Genomic DNA, 18,938 nt, shown 5'->3' on the forward strand with positions numbered 1-18,938 from the left:
TGGCGCTGTGATATTATCATTCTGTCACTGCTGTCATCAATTGAGACTTGCAGATCATTTTTGAATCCAGAAACAGAGTTAACATGAATCCCGATTTGGCTTCACCGTTCTTTAAAGTCACACTATGCAGGACTTGTTGCTTACGGTTTGTTAACACAACTTCCAAACTTGGCCCCTCCTCCCTGGCTTCAGATTCAGGCTTGTAGAACCTGATGATGTAATAAATTCCCGATAATGTAACAACCCTGATAATGTAATAAAAATCTGCACTTGAGTCCATTGAAAATGTAATAAAACCTGATAATGTAATAACTTCCCGATAATGTAATAAAGTGCATTTCCCAATAATGTAATACACTATTTTACCAATAATGTAATAAAGTATAACATTAATGGGAGGTTATTACATTATCAGGTTAGCCTTCATTTCGCAAGTCCTGATAATGTAATAATTCTTCAATATTGTAATAATTTAACAGCAGACCACCCATTACTTGGGTTCAAGTGGTGATACTGTGTAGGCAACTCTAGCTCAAGAGCTCTCGCGCCACCAACAGGTCAAAGTTGAATGTTTATTAACTCTTGACCCGTTCATCCGTTTTTCACAAACGAGGTATCCATGACACACGAATGCATTCAACAGCTTCTTGAAATCTAAAGGTGCTTGGTGTTATACTTTATTACATTATTGGTAAAAAGTGTATTACATTGTTGGGAAATGCACTTTATTACATTATCAGGAAGTTATTACATTATCAGGTTTTATTACATTTTCAATGGACTCAAGTGCAGATTTTTATTACATTATTGGGGTTATTACATTGTCAGGAATATATTACATTATCAGGTTCTACAAGGCTGAATCCCATTACCACCCCTTACCCCTCCCGCCTTGTTTTTACACGTTCAAGTCAGGGGTAGGGCTGTCTCAATGCTTTATTTGGGTTAAGGGCTAGGGCCAAGGCGTAGGGCTACGTAGCCCTTGAAATTAAGCTTCCGAAGGACCACACTTGAAAGGGAGGGCTTTGAGGAATTTCCCATCATCCCCTGCATTACCTGTCAGTGAAGTTTAAAGCCGGCCAGCAAACTTTTAGGCAGCGATGGCTCAAGCCAAGGAGACACACAAATGTAAGTATTTTCAGCATTTTGATCACGGCAGTTGTGTAATGATACTATGTTCGAGAGGTTTTTAATTGTCAAGGTTTGTTTTGAATGACTAGTCTTGTTTGGACAGCATTTTGGATTGTGTTGACACGACTAAAATTGCTGTCTCGCGAGCTTCAATCGTGTCTCATTTCTTAGGGGAACGTTCTTGCCCCTACCACCATCAACTCTGCATTTTAGGGGCAAGTGGAAGACAGAGGGGTAGGGGAAGAGGTAGGGGTATGGGGTGGTAATGGATTCAGCCTTACTCTTGTTTTGGAACAAGCTTTCTCAGCTTGGAATATCGCCTCGCTATATATTTGGGTTTTTCGGCACCGTGTGCTCAAAGGGTGATGCCTAGAAATGTCCAGAACGCAGCAAAGTGAAAAAGAAAAGAGAAAATACACTGCCACACACTTCTAGTGGGTCTTAAATTACTAACTGTTTTTGTTTGTTTGAAAATCCTACATAATATACCTTTAACTTTCTCATAAAACATATAAAAACAGTTGCTTTAGTAAAACATAAAAATTACGTAGCTGAAAAGATTCCGCACATTACAAATTATGAGATAATTACTGCTTCACAGCCTTTAAGGTAATCACAATAAACAGAGTCAATACTCATTTTTACGCAGCACTGTCGTTCTGGGTGAAATAAAGTTGAACAGATTGCTGAATGAAACGCTCTTGCTTCCTATTTGCCTCCACATCACAGGACCATGTCGGGAAAACAACATCCTGACAATTAAGGTGGCCATTTAGTCAACAGTAAAAACAGCTTGAAGGAGTTTCTAACTGTTGATTTGCAAGCTGCATTAACCTTTACTTTTGATCAGTATGAGCCTCACACATATGGCTGCCCTTTAGAGGCTGTATGTGTAAAGCAGTTTTTTCTTGTTTTTCCTTTTTTCTCTCTCTCTCAGCAAAAGCACTCAGGGAGTCAGTAACATGGCGGTCTCAACACCTGAATTTTGAGGAGGGTTTCATATTTTCAACTCAATTTACTCAAGGTGACAACCTACTCTGGCTTAGATTCTTAGAGAAATGATGACAGCCCGACCAAATGGTTGTGTATATTAAACTGAGACTAGCATACATTCCTGTGATCCCCCCCAAGTATTTTCATAACTGTTCAGTTTGAAATCACCATCAGGTCTCATAACACATTACATAAGACCAAAGTGAAACCTTACATGAGGGACGATTTAATTTCATAATTTTTACGATATGCCTACCTTTTTATTCTTGGCCTGTAGGACGGTGTAACACACATTTTATGCACACAAACACACACTCAAACCCACACAGAACAAAAACCGACCGGATATGCTGTGTGGATGTGTTCTATTTAACATTCTGTTTACATCACAGCCAGAGTTAATCATAGAGATAATGGCGTGCATGCGTGTGTGCATGTGTGCATGCATGCATGCGATTGACAAGGCTGCAGTGTTTATAATCTGTCAGTTGTGCTCCACTACTCACGAGGAAACATGCAATCATTCTCTCATTACCAGTTTTGACTGGATGCAGACACACTCAGCAGCGCGCACACACAAGCAGGTACAAAACAAACACACACACCTATACAGGCTGATGGAATCAATCCACAGTGATGGGGCACATTTATTCAGAGTGACCACAGCTCCACCTAGTGGTGGTCTTTCGTATTTCATCACAATAACGTTAATAAAACTTTTGAAAACAGACACTTGTCTGTCGGGTTTTTCCATCTTATAATCACACACACACGCCCACTTTGACAGGGTCTGACCTTATGTTGAGTCCAGTAGATTGACCCAGATTTTCCCAGGCTTGGAGCTTCTCTGTCAATCTCTAAGGATTCAAGAAAACAATAAGTCACATGTCTGTCCATGAATGGGAACTACATAATATTGTTATTATGACAGCAGTACAGGAAAAGCACAAGATATACCACAGTTGAAAAACATGAGTGAATTTTGAAAATTTACAACACTGGCGATTTGATAAATATTAAAAATGAAACTAAAACCCATATAATTTCAACTTGAAATATATGAATGAATAAAAATACACAATGGTGAAGCCTAAAAGATAATCTGGTGAAATCATCTAATAAAACCAAAGAATTCTTGACTCCCAGTGTACTGGTCAGGTCTAATATACAGTACAGGCCAAAAGTTTGGACACACCCATCTCATTCAATGCGTTTTTCTTTATTTTCATGACTATTTACATAGATACGTAGATTCTCACTGAAGGCAATTTACAATGTCAATAGTCATGAAAATAAAGGAAAAACATTGAATGAGAAGGTGTGTCCAAACTTTTGGCCTGTACTGTAGGTACACTTTTAATTTATTCAATGATTAGAGTAGTGGAATATGAAAACGATATACTATAGAGTAAAATACACAATATAATCTCTATAATCTATCTATAATATACACGACACATAGTGAGTTTACCTCCTTTTCCAGTTCCAAATTGACCAGCTCTTCTTTGGTTTTCTCCATCCTCTCCAGCTTCCTCCTCAGTCCCTCCACCTCCTCTTTCAACAGGCTGCAATTCTCCCTGCTCTCCCTGGGGTATAGAGAACAAAAACATAAATAAATAACTTTTTAAAAGTTTGGAACTGAGTTTTTGGTGCAGAAATGGCCTCTTTTGACCCCTGGCTACATTCACAGAAGTGGCTTGTAGATCTGATTATAGATGTATTGAGATCATAGTAACATTTTAAAAAAGATTACTGTGAATAAGCAAGTTAATCTGGTTATCCATAAATCTCTGCCTTACAAGTAATTTCTCTCTAAAAAAGAGAAACCGTAACAAAGATCAGCACAGAAGAAAATCAGTGGAGTGTTTTCACATTTTACATTACATTTCACATTATATTTCTGTTGATAACATTTCAGTCCTGCAGAAGACAGCCAATAGATGTTATCACTGGTGACAGGTGTTATCAGAGACTTTCAGACACGATGTATCTTTTAGAGCCCGACTGATATGGGATTTTTAAGAGAAAATAATTTCACATATTTCCGATATAGGGAATTTTTAAGCAAAAATTAAAATAGACCTAACTCATAAGGATAAGGAACAACATGGCGATTTTCATCAACAAATAAATCATTAAAGAATATATTACAATACTGTACACAGAACTACAAATTTTAGAAATACATAAATAAAATAAATAGCTAAATAAACATCAGTACTGTATGTTCAGTACCAGTCAATTGCTGACCATTTAACAAAAGAATAAATAAAATAAAATAAATAGCTACCAGTATTTCTAAATCACTGGAAGCATCGATCCCTGCATTAAATGCTTGTAAAAAGAAATCTGTGCATATCGGACAACATATACAGTTAGATACTGGTGTATCAGTCAGGATCTAATGAGCATTTGCCTATTAAAAAAATGATTAAACTACGATAGAGTTGTGGCCAAGCAGTCAGTCACCATACGATCAGCAGAATTCTAGATGTGCAATCAACATCATTTTTAATCCATTATCTGATAATTGAGTTTCATGCAAAGTAATGTCTCTGGAATACCAACAGTGGGGAAAATCGTGTGCATGAAAAAACCCTGAATGTTGTTATTGTGCACCAAATCTTGAGAAGGGTCACATTTTTCATGTGGCGTGTCTTTTCCCCAACTTTCCCTTCTCAAAAGCCACCAGTCACCTCATGCCGTGATGACCCAAAATCACAATGAAATATCAAGAGATTTGAAGCAAACGTTTGGAGCACTGTGGGGTCGCACTGGGCTGTTAGTCTGTCTATTCTACTGAAAAGTGAGACTTTAAAAACTGAAAAATGTATTCGACCTGAGAAAGGCATTATCCTCTCGGAGGCGCTTCAACTCCTTCTCCAGGTCTGGAACCTTGGCCACCTCTGACTTAACAGTCTTGACGATGGCGATGTCTTGCTCCTGCAGGGCGAGACGCCTCTCCAACTCCTGCCAAAACATGGAGAGAGAAATCAGCCAAAAAGAAACACTCACTGTGTAATCAATGACAATGATTCAAATGACATTGAGAGTGTTTATATGCATAAGACTACTTGTTGTAAGTCAAGACAGTTTGTGATCATGATGTTGACATGCAACTCACTCTGATTTGCATATCAACACCACATCACTGTATACAATATCTTCACAACTGTGTTTCTGTTTGCCTGCAATGGTGCAGGTTTGTCTTTGACTTCTCCTCATCTGTCATCTCTGTACAAACAGTTTTAGTAGCTGGGTGTTTGAACAATGCTGCTTTCACTCTGCTGGATTTGTCTTCATAATGTGGAACAAAGGCAACAGGCAATAAACCTTGTCTTAGACATTACCAGACTTGCTTTCATTTCAGCATGTAGATTATAAATGCTGTATTTATTAATTTTGTATTCTTGTTTTTCTAAATACCTGCCACTTAACTGTGGACAATTGTGGACAGGGGCATGTTTCGATCTTATTTTGTGGAGAGTAGAAAAAGTGGTCCGCTATGAATAAACTCTCTAAAATCCTGGGGGCAGTTCCTTACGTTCCACCAGGTCACTTTACTGGTTTATCTATTTGCACTATCTCTGTTTACTTTGGACCACATGAGGCCTTCTGAAATTTTTTATATATTATATATTAATAATATTATATATGTCATATACCACTTATACTATACTGTGTATATCTCTGCATATATTTAAATATATTTTTCATTGATGTTCATACTACTACATGCAACAACATATTTAACCTATTTAACATGCTGAAATATATTTTCTCCAATGTGCAATATCTGTAAAATGCAGAAAAAAAACCCCACAAAAATATATATTAATAATAAATGCCAAATAGCAGAAATGTATGTATAGAATGTGTATAGAATGTATGTATAGGTCTTATATTTTATATTCTTTATTCTGTTTTCCATATCTATGTGTCTGTATCTTGAGCTGCTGTGACAACGAAACTTCCCCACCGCAGGATAAATAAAGTCATATTTTATCTTATCTTACGTCCAGCGACACAAACGTAACTTAAGCTAAGAACTTGTTTATCAACTTAATCCTTGCCTCAAAAGGTTCAGTATGTGGTCCTGGAGAAAGACTGTTGATTGCCCTGTCTCATTCCCAGTAGTTCACAGGTGGTGTACCATGACGATACACCAACCCAAATCATCGATATTTGACATCCTGTGAATGACACTCCGCAATCAACTTTCTTTGATATACTGTCCCTTAAACCCCAAGATTAAACCGACCTTCAACTTTGACCATTTCTTTTTTTTGTGATCATCGATTTACACATACACATATATTTTTGCTCCGTACTCTTCTAGCACTGCCGCAACCGGGACCAGAACTTCCCTGAACATATTTAAATGACTAAGACGTGACTGATGATAAATTCTCAAATCAACCATCACTTTGTTTTACTGGTAAATATGTAGATAGCTAAATAGCTCTAAAATACATTGACATTAAAAAAAAATCTATCAATCTCTTGCATAGGTGGCCAGCCCAAACAGGCTTGCAAAGGCAGACTTTCAAATTCCATAAATAGACAAATTATAGGGAAAATATAGTATACTCTCTATGCATTCATTCTTGACATGTATCAAAGAAACATCATAATATTGTATGCAGGTATGATCCAGTCTAGTTTTACTACCCCAGTTTTTATCTAAATTTTATCAAATCAGGATCTTTGTTCTGCATTCATACAAAAGGTCCATGTTCTCACAGCCATCCAGGTGAAGTACAAAGTTGTCCAAAGATGCCGAGATCACAAACTGAAATAACAGAGTGGTAAAAAGTCAATGTCAGCTATATGCAACATACCCTAATCTGAGTGTAATCGGACCAGGAGGACTGGGCAGCTTGAAGAGTTTGGCAAAGCTGAGAGACTTCCTGATACTTCCTGTTTATAATACAAAATCAGACAGAAGTGTGTGGTCAGCATTTGTCTTTTGCAGTACAGCATGAAACAGAGCTGGGTAAATTGGTAGTCTTGGGATGTGTCTGTACCTGCGTTGTAAATCTAACTGTTCCTGCAGTTCCTGGTTTTCCAGGGTTTGAGAAGAAATTGTCGAGTCTTGGTTTATAATCTTCTGCTTCAGCCCTCTGATCTCATCCTTCAAAGAGCTGATAGACTGGGAAGAGATTACAGAAGTAAGCCAACAAAAGATAAGAGACATGACCAGAGTACAAATGCAGTAAGTGTGTGTTTGTGTGTGTGTGTGTGTGTGTGTGTGTGTGTGTACCTGGTTTGCAGTGCTCAATCTAGTATCTCGCTCTTCAAGTTTCCTGTTCAGGCCCTCCAGGTTCTTACGGTGTGCACGGTTTACCTCCACCTGCTCTGATAGGTTCTTGGCTGCCTCAGTCTCTCTCTCCTCCAACTTTTTGATTCGCCCCAACAGATCCTGGTTCCGGTCAACCTCATGCTGTACCATAAAAGGGTGAGAAACAGGTTTTACCTACTGTCTCCCCTGAGACGTATTAGGTCAAGTCCATTTGTATTATATGATTGTGTAAGGGTGTGCGACCTTTACCTCCAAGTCTCGTGCGCTGTCAGAAGCCACCTTCTCGAGTTCAAATCGAGCACGCTTGTGACTCAGCTCCATCTGCTTCTTCTCCTGGTCCAACTGAAGGTAACGGTTCTTGGAGTGAACTCTATCTGCTGCTTCCAGCAACTAAACAAAAGGCAAGGCAGTCAGTGCAGAAGGTTGCATGTTAATAACGGCGCTACACAGCTTACAGTTGGCGCTGTCAGTTTTTGTATACCTCCATGCTGCGCTTGTACTGACTCTGCAGGCTGCTCCCCGCTGTGTGCTCCGACAGCCTCTGTGGAGGTTCAGTGTGGCTGATGAAGGAATTGAAGGACTTCAAAGTTGTTAACACAGTGGTGTCATCTTCTAAATCCATTTTGAGAGTCGCTGTGGTGTTGTTGTGCACAAATGGAAGGTTCAGAGATAAGACAGATATACTGCAGCACTAGAAACAACACAGCATGGCTATTTCAATGACAAATACTTTTACAAAACATGCTCTAAAATTCTTCTGAAACTTGTCAAAGGCCAGGTTCAACAGCCTGCTCAACGTATTAAGCTCCAAAGCCTGGCAGCAGATACAGGAGTAGACAGTGATTCTGGAGAAATATTGTTTGACCACAATACCCAAACAAATACACCTTTCCTATCAGTGCTCCCTTTTTCCGTCCCTCTTGCTCTCACTGCCTTTCACGGTCTTTCCCCTGTCCTGTGCATGAACCTGCCTATTGCTGACACTTTGTTGAACACTGACCACTTTGTTTACTTCCCATTTTCAGAGCTAGGGCTGTGTATGAACACGGGAGTGTTTTTTTTTTCCAGCATGCCTAAACAAGAAGATCATTAGGAGATATTAATTGAATTTGATAAAAAGCTTAATATCCCAGACTCCACCATGAATGTTAAATCAAAGCAGTGATGGAAGAAGTATTCAGATATTTAGCTTAAGTAAAAGTAGCAGCAACTACAGCGTAGAAATACTCAGTTACAAGTTAAAGTCCTGCATTAACCAGCCATGATTATTATGTTATGGACTTGTCATGCAAAAATTATTGAGGTTATGTCCATATATCGTACAATATTGGCCGTTGTGGTTACATGCACGTTTGTTTACATAAAAATGTCACCAACATTCTGGCCAACACAATGCCATAAAAATAGCAGTTTTCTCAGCAGTTTTTTCAGACCATTATAAGATTTGGGCACAGCACCTAAGTGTTTTTTCAAAGCGCCAAAGACATGCTGCACACACGTCATGACAGTCATGACAATGTCAAGCGCAAGAGTTGTTTTTCCTGATGGCTTCTGAACAGCCAGAAAGTATGAAAGAAAGTCCAAATGGACTTAGTTTCACAGCTGCACTCAACCGCTCTGGAGTGCTGGTATGTCAACCTCGTTAAAAAAGGAGTGGCAACTTGTTGTTCTTACTTATATCTAACTTACAGCTAATATGCTCTGACTTTGCACTTTTTTAATAACAAAGGTCCTATCCACTGAAGAGCTGCATATAGCCTGTTAAGGAATGAATGAGGCTTTTTCCAGTATCCCAAATAAAGTAAAAGTACAAAAGTGTGAGCATTAAACTGTACGTTAAGTAAATGTGTTCATACTAGAGAATGGTTAGTTGTTAATAGTTTAAGAATAGTGTATATGATATTACTGATGCATTAATATGTGCATGACAATCATTTTGCATTTGGTAAAGGTAGGGGTTATTGTTTACTACTTATTTTCCTGGGTAGTAGGGGTGTAACAATACACTGATCTGGATTATTATGTTGATTCAATAATCAACGATCCAATACCATGCAAAGTGACGATATCAATACATTGATCAGCACCTTTGAGCTACAAAAACCTTTATTTTCCGACTTTTTATATATTCTTTTGTCTAATTAAAAATAATAGATTTGTTCAATGTAAGCTCAGTAATAAAATTGTTAAATTACATTTAAGTTACTTTTTGTGAGTTGATATAAGTGTAACTGGGTGGTTGACGTGAATTTAAATTCAAAGTGAAAAAAATAATAATTCAAAAATATATGTCAAATGATATATAATTATATTCCCTTATATGTGAATAATTCAAAACTGAATGTGTCCATTTCTAATTCTTCACATATTATTCACTTTTTGGTGTGGTAGTCCTAAAATGTGTCCACCGGTGCAACACAATAAAGAATGTCATTATTTAATTCAGAGAATGTTGGACAGATAAGATAGATAAGCCAAAGGCATATTAGTTTGTCCCAATTATATTTCCACATCAAACATACCCCAAAAAAATTCAGAATTATGTTATTTATATACTATAAGATGTACACATACAGACTTCACCCAAATGCCTGGGTTACGTTCATTATAATTGGTATAAAACCCAAGGAATCTTCATTTCATCCTTATAGCTGCATAGTGATGATAACATTATTGTACTATCCCACACTTTTTACATACATTTTTCATTAAAATACCTTTTCCACTCACAATTCAATTTGTTGCACCACAGGACATTCCGTTGCACCATTGGACAACAGAGTACTAGTATGCCCATGTCGTGTACAAAGTCAAATTAATTATCAAACATTGTCAAATTTACTTTCTGCGTCTCACTCTCAGGAAGTTCTCTTTCCTCTCAGGATCTTCATTCAGCCTCTCCCTAAACTTCCTAGACCTTTCCTTGGTGGTCATCTCAGCCTCTCACTTTCAACATGGAAATCAAACTAGCTTTAACAAAACAGGGAAGGAAGGTTTGAGTTGTGTTGTCCTCAAATTCTGAGGTTAAGAGAAAATGCAAAAAAGCTACTTAAATTAGTCATTAAAAGTTGCTCTCGTTAAGGTTGAGGAAGTTTGCACCCATCCATGATCTGATGTCAGCCAGACAATCAAGCGATGGCTGGAGTGTAGCCTGCCCATCAACATTAAGAGGCAGATACAGTATAGCTGGACATCTTCTGCAAAGCAGTGGAAGGAGATGTTATGTTTGACTAGGATGTCCCCTAGGGGTAAAATATATAATAGGGAGAGGATGGGACCTAGTATAGAGCCCTGAGGGACCCCACAGGTGAGGGGGGCAACAGAGGAGAAGAAAACCCCAAGCAGGACAGAGAAGCTCCCGTCAGCCAGGTAGGACGGGCCATCCAAATGCGGCCGTCCATTAACCTCCATTCATTTTTTAGACTCGGAGTAACAGTGTTAAGTTTTACATTATTTTCAATGATCAATCAATGTAAATTGATAAAAATATTCAGATCAATACTTAAACTGCGTTGTACCAAAGGACTACCTTAAGACGACCAGTTCCAACACTGCACGGAAATAGTAATATTATGAAAATATTTGAGACAGAACTGATCTTGTGTGCAGTCCACCTGCTCCAGAGATGTCTTCTGTCCTTCCTGACTCTGGAAGGACCCCTCTCAGTAATGGGGTGGTCACATTAATGCCTGTTTTATATCTACATAATGGCGTTGCTCCAGGAGGACACCAGTTTTGCGGACAAAATGTAATGTGTCATAATAACTCTACATAGGGACCTTAACACTTATATCCTCTAGATTCATTAAGTAAACACTCGTATGACATGCATTCAAGTATTTTAATGTATTTAGATTAATTTTTCATTAAATTACAGTTGTTTTAAGATAAGTAATGCTACCTAGTACAGTTGCACCGGTGGACAAATGTCATGTTCAAAACAGAATATTTGCATAGTTGAAGAACGATACTCATTGTTTGCAGATGGATTAGATGTAGAAGAATGAACTGCATATTAAAACATTATTTTTAATGAAATATTATCAAATTTTAGTAATATTTGTCACTGGGAACACAAAAATTGAGCGTCACGTCAGCCACCCAACTGTAAGTGTGTTAATTTGGCTTACAATATGGTCTCATATTGATCGGAGGTCCCTGAATCCAATCAGATAGAAATCGTATCATTGCAGACTTTGTGATATCAGCATATATGGAATCGATATAGTATCGTATCAGGATGAAACTTGTGATTTACATCCCATCTGGATAGCTTGTCGATTTTGCAAAGGGATCAATGAAGTTATACTATCTGTAATAAAATACCACCATTTATTTATTGATTTTATGTTGCATTATTAACCTGAATCTGCAAAGTAATTACAGTAGCTAACATTACTAAAGTTGTCAAATACATGTAGTGACGTAAAAAGTAAATTTTGTGGAGTGGAATAATAAAGTAGACTAAAATGGAAATACACAAAGCGTAGCTCACATTCGTAACTTCAGTATTTGATGTACTTTTCTTGTCACCATTGAATAAAATGTAAGAGTAGCTGACATTAGCTTATTGCTGACATTATTTGCTTATTAGCAAATAGGCTAACCTAAGATTAGCAGCTAAAATTAAAACATAACATTATGGCGCTGCATTATATGAAGTTGTCCTTGCAGTATTCTATTCCAGCCTTTGTGTTTAGCTGTTGAAAGTGTTTCAGTCACTACAGGCTGGGGGTGACGTTAACTTCATTTAAAAGTGTGTGTTTGTTTCTACAGGTGCTAGCAGGCTAACGATAATAAAGAACGAGGTAGCATTTAAATTTCGTTATTACAGTCTCGCTTGGAAGCAAGTGTCCTCACCTCAGAGCTGACTTGTTTGTGAAGAGGAGCAGGTTGGTAGAAGATAAGTTATCTTTGCTCTGCTAGCGTGTTAGCTGCACACAGACCTGCAGCTGCACACTCCAGAAATCCCTCCAGTTTAGCTCGAATGAGATGCGTGTACTATCGCGAGACATCTTGGCGTATCGCGAGAGTTTCAGTTTCAGACATTCCTTTTAATACAGATGGATAATGGAGACTCATTACAGCACGGTTCGGGTGTTTTACACAACTAAACACATGTTTCTACGCGAGTGAATGAGTATGTAAGTATGTAAGCGTTTTGGTATATTCCCAGCCATAGATAAACAGCTATTATGGCCGTTTTATGCGTTTTTATAGGAAAGTAGACATTATTTAGCCTCCATATAAATCCACCTTCAGGCAAATTTAAGTCAGAAACAACTCTGATTGTTTGTATACCAATTGTTTATCTTAATCATTTAATTATTTTTCTTCTGTTCTTACTACTTACTTTTAATTTTTTTTTTTCATTTTCTTGCCGGTCAGTTGCTGATCTTATTTATTTGAAAATGTATTCCCACTTCTTCATGATAAAAACTTGTATCTGTTTTAATCGTGTTTAATTATCTCTGAGATTTTATCTTTACACTAGCCACGTAGTGTTTGTGGTTGCAACTTCTATGGTAGCAGTACATTGTGTTTCTACCTTGAAATAAATGTGATATATATTCATTACATATGTATAAATAATATATATTGCTTGCTACCTTGAAAAAATGAAGACTTACTTACTTACACAGTTCACTGAAGCATTGAAACTCGGTCAGAAAGCTTTTTAGGTAATTTCTAATAAAATATTGGAAACTTAATCAGAACACATTGGGAAAATATGTTATATTATTCAAAATTAACCATCAGTCTGGCACCATATGCTTAGATGTGTGTGACCTCACTGACAACAAAAGCATGTAGTAGCACCGTTTGTCCCACAGAGAGCAGCACTGCCATATTCATCAGCATTCATTTTACACAGCCTGATGAGGGAACACAGAAAGCTGTGATTGCACACTCTTGAGTGTGAATAAGTGGATATGGATATTGTATGTAGAACAACCTGATCTGGCACTGATGACATTCATTTATCATCATGACATACAGTACATATGGGCTAGTGTGGCACTAATGGCGCAGTTTGATGGATGGCAAACAAGATACTGTATGGGTGACATGATATAAGACCATTTGGGGCACTGTTACAACCAGAAACATTAAAATTCATGTTTAACTGAATCACAACCAACCATAAAAATTTCTGATCTAGACTCGATTCAGCTACAGCCTTATAAGCATCAACAACCTGCTATTTATCCAGCTTTGCTCTGTAAAAAAAAAATCTTGATTGATTCCCACAAGTGAATTCATCCTCTGCATTTGACAGACAAAGCATAGCGCCAAGGACCAACTCTAGTTCTATGACAAGTGCTCTGAGCCTTTTAATGTGGGAGGGAAGATGAATGCTTAGAGGACTTATGTAAACATAGAAAAGGGGCTAAGAAATGACCTTACCTACAATATGAGAATACTAAACATAAGGTCACTGTGTGACCCAAATAAACATAGAAAACCAGTTATTGAGTGATCACACCACCTTGTTAACTGGAAAAAGCTGTGGACACTGGGACTGGGACGCAGCAACTCCATCCTATCTTGGGCATTAGCTGGACGTCTAAACCATAGCGAACAGTAAAACAAGCTTTAATGGTATAATATATAACTTTCCCACATTCAAATTACAAAAAAATGACTGTTATACATTTTGTTGAGCTGTGTACTTCCAACAATTTTCAAACCTAGATCATTTGAATTTAGCTAACAGTTTAATTTGGTCAATGGCATGGCATCATATCTCCTGCGCTGTGGCTGTTTCTGTGGTAGTTTTGAGTGACATGAGCAAATACTACAGCAGTTCAACTCTCAGCACCTCCAGGCCTTTATTCAGTGTTTTCACCAGTTTTAATCACAGGGTCCAATGGTTCGAGTTATGATCTGAGCTTTTCGCAGGACTCTAAAATAACCAAAATTAGGGGTTGAGACGGAGATAACGAAACGAATAATAGCCCAACAGGTATGCTTTCTCTGTGTGTGTGAGACACAAAGAGACAGAGAGAGAGAGAGAGACAGAGAGAGAGAGAGAGAGAGAGAGACAGAGAGAGAGAGAGAGAGAGAGAGATGGTGTCATGGCAGTCTATACTTCAAGTTTCTATTCAATATATTAAGATGTATCAAGTGTTGGCTGATACATGAAATTTCTTCTTCCAAATGGGTTCCTGGGTTCCTGCGTTCTGCGGTGTAGTTCTTCCTCACAGGCATAGTTCTTGCCAAATTCTATATGCACTATGGTGTGTTAGTGCTGAAGTGCAGTCATATTTCCATTCATTCATTCATTATCCTTAACCGTTTATCCGAACTCGGGTCATAGGGGGGCTGGAGCCGATCCCAGCTGACATTGGGCGGAGTACACCCTGGACAGGTCGCCAGATTATCAATTATTCACACTCTCATTCACTCCTATGGGCAATTTTAGAGTCACCAATTAAACCTAAGTTGCATGTTTATGGACTGTGGGAGGAATTCGGAGGACCTGGGGCGGTTGTGGCTCAGTTGGTAGACCATTTGCCCACTGATTGGAAGATTGGTGGTTCGATCTCTGACCATGGCAGCCTACATGTCGAGGTATCCTTGGGCAAGATACTGAACCCCAAATGGCTCCTGATGCTGCGTTCATCGGTGTGTGAATGAATTCCCAATGGTGGCAGGTGGCACCATTTAGGGTAACCTCGGCCACTGGTATGAGTGTGTGTGTGAACGGGTGAATGATGGCAGTCTGTAGTGTAAAGCGCTTTGGATAAAAAGCGCTATATAAGTGCAGTCCATTGACCATTTACCCAGAGAGAACCCACGCTTATTAACCTAAGTAATGCTCAATACATTAAAAATAAAATGCATTATTTGTGATTTCAGTAATGATGTTTGGTAGCGTATGAGTGACTCCCACAGATGTATGATTTTCACAGGAGTTCAGAGTCCTCTATATGGGTGCTCAGCTCCCGCCCACATGAGTCAAACCCTGGTGAGTACATACATTTTGGAGAGGAGGAGGCCTCTGTAGATAATTCAGCTCTCAATAAAAACCTTCTGAACGGCAGCTCTGCTCACAGTCCCTCTGGGATATCCTTTGTCCACCAAACAACATTGAATAAACACTTGTTTTTAACCTGAAATTGCTTTATTCCATGTTTTAACTGTTTTTATTCACCTAGTGTGTTTATTTTAGAGAAGAGGAGAGCTTTGTGTATAATTCGGCTCCCAATAAAAACCTCCTGAACAGTAAACACTGAAGGAATACAACCGGGAGAAACTGGCTGCAGTGACAGTGTTGAAGACAACTCCCTCAATCCCATGCTACTTCACGATGTCACCAAACTCTGAAAATTACACATTGTGTGTTTAATTACTGAAAAAGCACACCAAGTTCCCAGTGGAGAGCAGCAGGTCAATGGGTCACGGCCAATGCCTTTTTCACCACTATTTATGTGAGAAAAGAGCTTGACAACTATAAATAAAAGCTAGGGCAAGCCACAGAGGGCGGTTTTTTAAAGGTTGGGTGAGATCCAAGACGGAGGGGTGGAGGGGTGTGAATTCGTCTGAAAAGGTCAGACAGAAGACATGTCCTCCTCAGAGTGACACGAGAGCTCCCGTTCCCTCTGTCACTGTCTCTTTCTTTCTCATCCCTTCACCCCCAAGAGTATTCGGCCTGTTTCGGTCCACTACTCCTCACGCCCCCCGCCCCTCCCGCCTCTCTTGTCTCCCTTTCTTGGACCCCCTATCTCCCTCGCTTAGTGGCTAATAACACTTTTCCCCCCGCTTTCTTTCTTTCTTTTTTTTCCTTTATCTGTCACGGTCTGACTCAGCCGCTCTCTGTCTCTCTGTCTCTCTCTCAGGTACTGTGTCGCCCTCCTCGCTGACTCCACCCGCCCTCACCCTCCTGAGGTCGGCCTGAACGCAGCGATCTCTGTAAGATGACGTGAATGCAAAAGAAAAAAAACACACATACACACATTCAGATGCACACAGACATTAACACACACATCATAAGAAGTAAATCAGCAGAAGAGCCTGCAGATGTGCCCTTCATTGCCATCTGTTGTATTTTTTAAAAAAAAATGTAAATGCAGCCCACAAAAAGCCATCTTACATTCAATGGCTTTTCCACCCACAGCAAGTAAACATAAATACTCTAGTTTTATGTAAACCATAAAGGGGTTGAAGCTGGCATCTAATCTATATAAACCTGTTTTTTTCTTTTTTTCAACTTGTTTTGTTGGTTGAAATATTTGCAATTACATGGTGAAATTCCAAATCACTGCAGTAAATAGCTATGAAAAATGCTTTTATAATCACCTGTCATCCAAGGTTGTGTAGTAAAGTCACTGAAGACATTATTTAACACTATAAAGCTTGCTAAGTCACTGCTTCAGTGCATTTTAATAATCTTTTTATTTCCAGACTGCGCTCATATTTACATCTTGTAGTTGTAACTGCGAGGCTTCACATTTATTAAAACTACATTTGCGAAATTTTGAGGCACGACGTCTTCGTGACGCAGAAAATACCACTCATGGGAGCTGCTGTGTCTGGGCCTGAAATAGACATGAAGTCAGTCAAATCATGTTTTGCTCACAGTGTAGACAGAGAGAGAGGTCACCCCTAGGTCACCAAGACACAATGTGTTGCTTCAGTAACTATTGTAACTGTAAATCTGTGAGGGGAAGAGAGCAGCAAAATGGCCAATTAGGAGGGAAAAAAGGATATTAAGTAGATAAGAGGGGGCAGAAGGTGAAGACAGAGAAATGGGAAATTTCAGTCACAATGGGTCCATAAAGTGGAAAAGGAAGACAGAAATGGGAGAGAAAAGAATGGAATTGGAGGGGAAAAACACAGAGGGGGACAGAAAACAATGTTAGAGATCAAATGAGGCAAAGGTTAAAGAGAGGAATCAATAAAGTAGTGATTTTATATTCTCCTAATGAAGGAGGACAGAGTCAATAGCTGATTCAGGCTTCCTGTGTTGTCAAGCCCCAGGGAATACTTCAGCAATATTAGTTTATGCCTGACGTGCATGCTCATACGCTCATGCACACACACACACACACACACACACACACACACACAGAGCATGACAGACGCAAAGGAACCTGATGATGCGTAAAGAAACCACAATCTGATGAGAAATTAAAAATAAATCGCACTTACTAATTAATATAATAAACAAACTCAACAAACTCAGTGAAGCAGTCGAGATGGGGAGGGGACGTGTGCGTCACAGGATTTTCTGAATTTTTCCCCCCTGGGGTTTTCCAACATCCAGAACATTTCTGCAGTCCACAGGGCAACCCTCCAGAGAGCAGCAATATCATCAGTGCAGAACACATTACAAGAAATGAATGCTTTTGCTCTGCACAACCCTAAATGTAAGCAATATGTACAGCAGTCATTTCAACTCTCAAGTCTACATTGCACGATATGTGTGTCGCCTGCATGAATAGCCTTCACTCATCTGTTTTCAAATCAATAATCTTCCCGACAGCATTCCATAGGGACTCACTTGGTATGTTATGAAAGATAGGACGTTGTGTTTGTGTTGGTGTGGGTTGGGTGAGAGTGTGTCTGATGTGAGCCGTGAGATGGAATGCAACAACTCACAAAGATGCATTTTATCAGCGGGGTGGCTTGATTGACACATAAAGAAATAAGAAGCCATTGCTGCAGGTGTGTCGGGTGAGAGGAAGCAGAATAAGAATTTAAAACGCATACAGTGGGAGGAGGCGTGATGGTGGTACCAAGAAGATGAGATGGAAAGACGGGAGGGGATAAAAAGAGGAGGTAGGAAAAGGGCAGAAGTGGTGGAGGAGGAGGAGGAGGAGGAAGAGGTGATGGAAAGAAGTGCTGTGACCAACAGTCAGATAAGCAGATACAAGAATTCATTCTGTGAGGAGTGATGTATGCTGTGAATTTTGTGTGCTGATACTGCACTTCCACTCATATTGGATTTTAAAGGCTGATACGAATGTCAATATCTACTGAGTCAATAATGGATGATAGCTTCATCTATAACCTCAGGGTAACAAATTTCTTTAAGGTTAGCAGGTGTTGATGGTGCTTGATGCAGGTCCTTATCCCTGCTTTCTGCTTACTCAACAGGAAAATAATTAAAAGGGGTAACTTCTATTTTTAAATAAATACACTTGCATGGCTGCTGGCTAGGAACCACTTTACTGCTTTTTTTTTTAAGTGTTTCGTTTAACATTTGACTGTGGTTGGCTCATATACCATATTTTAAAGCCATATCCAGCAGTATAACAGTAAAATTATCCAACAGATCAAAGCCTCTGTTCAAACAATTTCTGCCCTATCACTATACCTAGTATGGTCAGGAAAGATGCCACAACATTTGTCATCATTGATTTAAAGTCTTGAAATTTGGTGCAGACATAGAGCCCTGTTATATAGCCAACTGTCATATTTTACATATTTGTTTTTCAGTGGTGAAAATGGTACATGGACTGCACTTATATAGCGCTTTTATCCAAAGCGCTTTACACTACAGACT

General features: G+C 38.9%; 1 protein-coding gene across 1 annotated transcript in view; it reads right to left on the reverse strand.

The window, feature by feature from the left end:
• Nucleotides 1–12,444, reverse strand: part of mad1l1 (mitotic arrest deficient 1 like 1) — a 79,992-nt gene extending 67,548 nt beyond the window's left edge. Inside the window, exons 1-9 of the mRNA XM_059333664.1 lie at nt 12,287–12,444; nt 7,908–8,059; nt 7,676–7,816; nt 7,388–7,567; nt 7,152–7,276; nt 6,966–7,044; nt 4,964–5,094; nt 3,596–3,710; nt 2,920–2,981 (exon numbers count right to left, since the gene is read on the reverse strand). Of these exons, the coding sequence (XP_059189647.1) occupies nt 2,920–2,981; nt 3,596–3,710; nt 4,964–5,094; nt 6,966–7,044; nt 7,152–7,276; nt 7,388–7,567; nt 7,676–7,816; nt 7,908–8,048 (974 nt within the window). The 5' untranslated portion in view covers nt 8,049–8,059; nt 12,287–12,444. The remainder of the gene's footprint in view (nt 1–2,919; nt 2,982–3,595; nt 3,711–4,963; nt 5,095–6,965; nt 7,045–7,151; nt 7,277–7,387; nt 7,568–7,675; nt 7,817–7,907; nt 8,060–12,286) is intronic.
• Nucleotides 12,445–18,938: the final 6,494 nt, after the last annotated feature.

This window comes from Centropristis striata, chromosome 1 (genome assembly GCF_030273125.1).
Source record: "Centropristis striata isolate RG_2023a ecotype Rhode Island chromosome 1, C.striata_1.0, whole genome shotgun sequence".
Taxonomy (NCBI): domain Eukaryota; kingdom Metazoa; phylum Chordata; class Actinopteri; order Perciformes; family Serranidae; genus Centropristis; species Centropristis striata.